This window comes from Aplidium turbinatum, chromosome 12 (assembly GCF_918807975.1).
Source record: "Aplidium turbinatum chromosome 12, kaAplTurb1.1, whole genome shotgun sequence".
Classification (NCBI taxonomy): domain Eukaryota; kingdom Metazoa; phylum Chordata; class Ascidiacea; order Aplousobranchia; family Polyclinidae; genus Aplidium; species Aplidium turbinatum.
Window position 1 is genome coordinate 2,413,123 of NC_137483.1, and position 8,130 is coordinate 2,421,252.

General features: G+C 41.5%; 1 protein-coding gene across 1 annotated transcript; it reads right to left on the bottom strand.

Annotated features, from left to right (window-relative positions):
• Positions 1-251: 251 nt before the first annotated feature.
• On the bottom strand, positions 252-4,618 carry LOC145781018 (uncharacterized). Its single transcript, XM_082592726.1, has one exon. The coding sequence runs from the start codon at positions 4,561-4,563 to the stop codon at positions 1,732-1,734; it is 2,832 nt and encodes a 943-aa protein (XP_082448852.1). The 5' UTR covers positions 4,564-4,618; the 3' UTR covers positions 252-1,731.
• Positions 4,619-8,130: the final 3,512 nt, after the last annotated feature.

Below are 8,130 nucleotides of genomic sequence, written 5' to 3' on the forward strand. Positions count from 1 at the left end.
CAAAGATGGAGAAACACTGTAGTTTTCTTTCACTAACCTACCGACATTTTCACGTTGCAGTATTTTGTGGTAGGTAGACAAAATATCATGAAACATTACAGACATGACACTAAACGAAACAGACAAAAAGGAATTGATGCTTTTGAATTATGGTGCTGGAGAAGGATGTTGCGTGTTCCTTGGACAGCAAAAATTAACCAACAAACAAATTTTAGACCAATTCAAACAGGACATATCTCTAGAAGCTGGAATAGTCAAACAGAAATTTTTATATTTTGGACACACAATGGCAAGCACATCACTGGAAAAGACGTCATACTAGGTTTGGTCAGCAGAAGAAGAGTCGTCCCAAAACAAGATGGCTCGCAATGACTCAAATTAGCCAGAACTGAAATCCAAACATATTCAACTCAAATATCTGTCTCACTCTCCGGGTAAATACCAGAATCGCAGGTAAATACTAAAACCTTAGATTGGAAACTAAATGAACAGAAATTGTAGAATGATTGACCAAGTGTTTGAATGGAATTTTTATGCAAAATCTCAACGAGTATCAACCAGTGCTCCATATCTAAATGTACAATTGTCAACAAGCAAATAAGTCGTCTACCTGGCGCACCAGCTCTTGCTAGATCCACACACTTTACGCAAAAACACAACTAACCCATACAGCAAATCAGCGGTGTTTTACATTGATTCAACGTCTGTAAAAGTTAATTCAACGTAAAGCACGACTGATTTACTGTTTGGGAAGTTCGGTGGCCGCTATGACTAAAGTAACCAGTGTAGGCAAATACCCAGAACCTGGGTTGGTAGAGCGAGCACAACCCAGGTTCGCCTTGTTTCAACGTGACTTTGAAAATGTGCATATGCGCGTCATGCATGTAGCAGGGATTGTGCATATGCGCGTCATGCATGTAGCAGGGAAATAAACAACGTTAAATGGCTTTTCAATCACATTTTCTGCTACTTAGTCATGGTTGGGACCTGATAGTGAGGTTACAATTTTCAAGGACCTGCACACTATTACAATCAACACTCCACAGGTACAGACAAAGTCAGCACAGGCGAGTGACTGGCAGAGACACAAGAACCCCAACCAATCACGCTGAAAAACAAAATTTGGCTATTTTTGTTTATCATGTTACGTCAAACTTGTAGCACCAAACCGATTATTGCCAGTGGACCTCTTCAGGTCATCAAACTCTAGTGACTCTACAGTGTTTCCTCACGAAAGGTATGATTTTCATTTCAAAGTAGGCGACATTTGTACTTGATTTGTTTTATAGCACATACATAAAACCGAAGACATCATTGTTACGTATAGTGACGCAGCGCGCGATGATGGTATTTTCTATGAGCCTTTACAATTGCAAAAATTATTTTCAAAATACACCGACAAGAGCTGCGTCGAATTGAGCTTTCATTAGTCAATGCATTTACGGCATGTGTAGCTGCTAGCAATTTTAACACCAACTACCTAATTTAAAAAAAAACTGAAAAATCAGGTTAAAAAAGGTAGAAGATGGATACATGCGTAGCTTGTAAGGTTTAATACAAACGACACGTGATATGTGCTCGTAAAAGTGAGTTTTTAAAAGTACGCGAATGTACTTGAACCAACAATCAGTTTGCTAGATTTTGATTTTCCATTCATGGGTCCAAGACACATCCCAATTTAGAATGGTGTTCGTGCTTTTGCGTTGCACTGTTTTGAAAGGTATCAGCACTTCATTTCTTTCTTCTCTTCAGAGTGGCTAGAGCAGTCTTCCTCAAGCTCCTTTCATCATCAGAAGAAGAGGACGAAGAACTGCTCTCAGAGGATGTTGATGCTCGGCGCCTTCTGCTCTTTTTAGTATCCTTCCGCTTCGGGGAAGGAGAGCTAGAGCTGGAACTGCTCTCTGCCTTTCTCCTTACTTCCCTTTTCCGTTTTTCTTTTTCCGGTTTTCGCTGCTCCGGAGAAGAGCGAGTGTGTGAACTGCTCTTGGACTTGTTCTTGAAACTGTCTCTCCTCTTCCTCTTGTTAGCGGGAGAATCTCTTGCTCTTCGTCTAGGAGGAGGTGGAGATTCATCACTCGATTCTGAACTATCTTCACTTTCTTTAGGTCGCGTTTTGCGCTTGGGCGGTGGCGGAGCTTCGTCACTGGAGCTAGAGCTGCTTTCACGCTGTCGCGGTTTTTGTTTCATGACGCGAGATTTCGGAGGCGATTGACCCGAAGAGTCACTATCGCTCCTTTCTTTTTTACGTTTTCTAACCATTTTCGGAGCAGGAGATGACTCTCCAGAGCTGGATGAACTCTCTGACTCTTGCTTTCGTACATTTTTTTTTGCCATAACAGCAGGAGCCAAGTGTTCACTCGAGCTAGAGCTGCTTCGTTTAGCCTTCTGCTTTTGTCGTTGCTTCGGGACTGGACGTGGCGGTGAGGGTTCGCTGGAACTGGAATCTGAATCATCATTTTGCATTTGTTTGTCTGGACGCTTTTTAGGTGAAGAAAAGCGCTCGCTAGAAGAACTGGATCTTTTATTGTGGATTTGCTTCTTATTTCTTGGAGATGGTGGTGGACTGGCAGAGCTGGAATCACTTTCAGAAGCAGAATACTGTCGATTGCGTGGACTACGAATCGTTGCGGCTCGTGATCGCCCACTTTCTCGGGCACTTGCAGCAGGAACTCTTGCTGAGCTTTTTTTATCAGCTTTTTGGGGAATTGGTTCTTCCTCATCTTCAACATCACTTTCTGATGAGCTCTGGTACCGTTTTTGATTTCGAGGCTCTGGTGACAGAGAACGCTTACGACGCTTAGCTTCCTTGGCAGATCGTTTAGCTTTCTTCATTTTTTTCTTCTTTTTGCTCTCTTTCTTGCGTTTCTTCTCTTCTTTTTTCTTAGAATGCTTCTTCTTTTTCTTTTCTTTGACGTAATCTTCCGAATCTTGATCTTTTTCCTCAATTTCACGGCGACGTCGTTCTTCATCTTTTCGACGACGATCTTCATCTCGACGACGTCTTTCTTCTTCTCGTTCTTGTCGCCGTTCTTCTTCTCTACGACGGCGCTCGTCTTCTCTTCGTCTTTCATCTTCCCTTCTTTTCAATCTTGCTTCTTCTCTTCTTTTTCTTTCTTCTCTTTCTCGCCTTTCATCTTGCTTGCGACGTTCGTCACGTCGACGTCTCTCTTCTTCACGTCTTCTATCTTCTTCATTTCGTTTTTCCTTGTCTCGTCTTTGACGTGAATGTCTTTCACTTGAGGAAACTTGGCGACGAGGTGAGCGAGTCTCAGGACTAGAGGATGCTCTTCTTGGTCCTCTAGCCCAAGGATCAGGAGGAAGACGGCTGGATTCTTTGGCATTTACAGAAGAATCCGAATCACTGGAGCTCCTATCACTACGCCGGCGCCTCTGCCTATTTCTTTCATGGGAAGATACACTTTCGCTTCTTCTACGTCCTCGAGATGAATAACTCTTTTTTGCCTCAGGTGAAGAACGTCGACGTCTTTCCTCTCGCCCTCTACTTGAAGGTGGTTCAGGTGATGAGGACTTGGATGACGATCGTTTTCGAGAGCGATAGTTTGATCGATTGCGAGTGGAAGAGTTGCTTGTGGCATTAATTGGAGAGTTTTCCTTTTCTTTAGAAGGTTCTTTTAGTTTCACTTCGTTCTTTTCTTCGGTGGCAGTTACGGTTGTATCATCCTTCTCCTTGTTGTTGTTTGAATTGAGAGTTTCATCTGGTGATTCCTCTTTATTCTGCTGAACATCCAATGTTGTGCCATTTTCTTTGACTGGTTCTTGGAAAGGTTGCTCTTGCTCAGGTACCTTTTCTGTTTGTACGTCAGATTTTGGAGCAGTTTTTGTAGTATTTTTAGCAAAAGCCTCTTTTAACAATTCTTTTGGGTCATACTTTTCAGAAGCTTGGTCTTTTGTTGTAGAAACTTTAGCAGTAACATGATCAGAAGACTTGGAAGAATCTTTTCGTTTTTCAGGTGTCCTGTCCCACCGGCCACGACGTCTTGGAGAGCGTGACCGGGAACGCCTGCTTCTGTGATGATGTCTGTCGCGAGAACGGCTTCGCGAACGACGACGATCTTTCTTGCGTCGTTCTTCTCTGTCTTTTGCCTGCCGAGCTTCATCGACAGACTGTTTGAGTGCTGCAAGTTTTTCAACATCCAACTTCCGCTGAAGCATTTCTTCTTGCTTCTGTTCTACAAAAATAGCAGGAATTCCAGCTGGATTCTCCTGTGCAGAAACGAGAAGTGGCCAAAGTTCACCAAGAAATTGCCGAGAGTTTTTTCCATTTAAAAAACCTGTCAAGTTTATTTGCAAAACTTTAGGATCAGGAAACTGCTCCTCAAGATTGTTGAAAATGAACTCTATCACAACATCATCTTCAAATCCCAATAACTCGGTGACACGTTTCGAAATCCAAGGCTTAATGGTGTCCATATTAACCTTTTTCATGTCTATTTTTGCATCCAAACCATCAGCAAATTTCATTGACTTCAGCAATTTCTTTTGCTTGTTAACAAACCGGTTGTCCTGATCCGCACTTGTACCTCTGAAAAAACCAGCATCCATTTTTGCTGTTGGCTCAAATCAGAGATAAAACATCAAATGATCACTAATTTAAACAACAGCTGTAAACGAAATAAGTTTCATTAGATAAACTAATATTTAACATCATTTAATTTTCACCAGTAATGCATCCAAACTTTTGCTGAAGTGTTCATCATAAAAAAACGCAATAAACTGGTTTCAAAAGACAATTTTTTTGTGTCTGCTGGTGCCAAAACTCTTTGTACAGCTATCCTAGCCCTTGTTCATTCTACTGCTGTGTACTGCGCACCAGTCTGGTGTTGTAGTTCTCACACCCACCACATTGATACCGCCATCAACGAAGCACTGCATACTGTGACTGGATGCCTGCGTTCCATTCCGACGGACTACCTACCCCTCCTAACAGGCATCCAACCCACTGAGCTACACTGTGAAGTGTGAAGGAGCCACGTTTTCTCTCGCTCGCCTCGCTCTGGACCCCGGAATGGCCCGTTTCGGCGAATCCAATTCGGAGAAATCTCATTTCGGAGGCAGCTTTGTTTGGAGAAACCCGATTTGGAAAATTTGTAGGGATTATTTAGGTAGGCGGTTTTTATGTTTACCTTTCCATACCAATGCAAAAGCTTAGTTAATTAACTTAACCTATAACACTGGTCAACAAAAACATTTTACAAGACAAACTAACACCCATTTTCAAGTAATTCTGGTGCCAAAGCAGGCCTCGAAATTCGTTTTTGTTGACAGCGGACAAACGTGTCCGGTGTGAGCAGCTATCTCGGCGGACAAATTAAGTCTCACGGCGGACACACCAGTTTTAGCGTCAATCGTCATGCTTAATCACTTTATCTTGATAATTCTTCGCCATTTGAAAGCTATAGCTACGGTTTAGAAGGCTTTTTAAAATTTTAGCGAAGTCACTGACTCTGAAAAGCTTTCATCAGAACAACGACGTGCTCTTGAAGAGTCAAAGCGCTGCGTAACTGCTGAATACGCCGCATAACTGATTAACTTCCACCGAAAGAGGTCGTGTGGCTTCTTGCGTCACAATGCTCTGGGCACGAGTCGGAGAACTTCTACACTAACGCTACTATTATCTTCCGTGAAAAGTTTCAATAGGCTTTTTTCTTTAGGTTAATAGGTTTATTTTTGCGTGTCATGTGAGCGAAAGTGAATTTTCCCTGGGCTCTTACTGAAATACCAAAACTAAACAAATTTTGCGGCATCTTGCTGTAATAGCCTACTCGTATAATCTAATTTTGAAACAAACCTTGCCTTATCAATATTACTCGGAGATCAAAGCCAGACATTGTGACGTGAGACTTGAACTAAGTTGCGCGTGATTAGTGTAAAAGTAGCGTACTCCCGTCCATTCTTAGCGAAGAATTCACCTTTCTTACGCTGATTCAATGTCACCAATGGTCGAAGCAACGTAAAAATCGAAAGTTTTCTTGCTTGAACGGAAGCTAAGAGATATATACAGTATTCACATTTTCTAAATGCGCGCTAGAATGCGCGGAAATTATATATTTGCAACGATTGTTTGTGCTATGTAATGACGATTTGTATCGCTATTTCTCGGCGGACAAATATGACCGATCTAGATGGTACTTCCCGCGGACATTACATGCTGTGACGACGGACATGACCGCCGTGTCCGCCGTGAATTTCGAGGCCTGCAAAATAAGTAATTCAATACTAATACGCAGCCAGTGCTATGCTTGGTCAAAATTAGTATTGTTTTTGGAAGCTTAAACTGTATGAGGTAGCTTTCAAGTTGCTTTATTGTTGTTATTGGCACAGCTGGCAAGAGCAACTGCAACAAGTACTCGACCAAGTAGCTCAAAACAAGTTGATTGAACAATGAACAGTCACCGAAACAATTTTTTTGATTCATATGCAGAGAGTAGGTACACATTGACCTTCTGATTCTATAAAGCTGTCCACCAGCCACAAGCTTGCCTGGGCTAATAAAGTTAATTTATTACGTTTTAAGGGAGCGATAGCCAGATTCACTACTGATGTGTTGACCGGGGTAATAACAGCTATGACTGGGCAATTTGAAAATGGAGATTTGCATGTCTTAAACCGCAACAACTTTACCACCTTCTCCTTTTGTAGGTTATGCTACTGTATTTTATTTCTACAACATCGTTTCTTCTGCATTCCAACAAAATATATGCACAGTGTACAACCGCAAAAAATGTATGGTTTAATGGGAATAATAAAATCTATGTATAATCTGTTGTCGCAAGCAAAACATTTACTTTATTTTGTGTTTGCTTCATTTCCTATGGCAAGACGATGTGATCCCCTGTCGATGTCGTAACCCCCGATGTTGTCCCCTCATATATCGGGACACAAAATCATTTACGCCTTGAAATAACTTGATTTTACAATAACATCTACATTGAAAATAACTGATTTACACAATGAATTGAAAAACGAAGCGCACAAGAATGAAACTGCAAAGCAGAGGAGAAAGGCACATCACATGGTGGTTAATTACGCGAGGCAAGAAACCGCATCACACAACAAAATGAAAAAACGTTTAGGAGATAGGAAGCACCTGCGGAAAACAACTGCGTATTGAGACGAGGATTGAATGATTTTATGAGCAAAGCATCGTATATTTTCGTATCAAACTCGGTGCATGGTGGATTTTGGTATCAAGTTATTTCAGTTTGGTACAACTTGTGGAATAGTTGATGAATAAACAAACAAAAAACAATCAATTTGGTAGGCTACCCAGGCTTCGAAACTGAAGGCGGCCATTGCCGCGATTAACCTACAAAAATCAACATTTTGTCCACCGGGTTTCGTCCTTCCGTCGGCCGCATTTGTCGCCATGAAGTTCCAAGAAAACTTTTACGCAAGCGGCCTTGTGAATAGAGTACTTTGCCACTTTCCACTTATAATCACAATGGATTAGAAAGCAGTCAAAGCACCCGATAAATCACAATACACATTGTCTATGCTTGAATTGTTAACTTTATTGATTGACCAAGCGGCTATGTCTGATGATAAGCACGATGCAAGTGACAATACACTTTATTGATGCGATAAATCATTATTGATGCATGTCGAAGTTCTGATGACCACCATGTGCTTGTGATTGGCCGCCGAACAGCTTGCTTCAGTCGGACATGTTTGGCCGCCGGAAAAAATTGTTTCAAGGCCTGCTACCATTTTTAAAAGTCTCTGATTTTATTCGATTACATTTTAAAAATAAAAATTAATTTCTAGGCTAGTTGTTTTTTTTTCAGATATTCGCTAAAAAAAGGAAAAGGTGGCAAAAATATCATTGTAACTTGAAAAATCTTGTTTCAAACAACCCTAATTTTTACCTACATTTAAATAGACCAAAAAATGAACATCTGGCAACACTACTTTCAAGGGGCGAAATCGACGTGGGATGACATCGGCATGGGACAACATCGCGGGGACGACATGTTCAGGGGACGACATCGGTGGCATCACTCACTACATATGGTAACATGTGCTTAACCTATTCTGTACCCTGAACACTTTGTCCCCTGAAAAGATCGAGAAAAAAATACATCAGAGCCGAAGTCGCTGATCAGAGTTGCC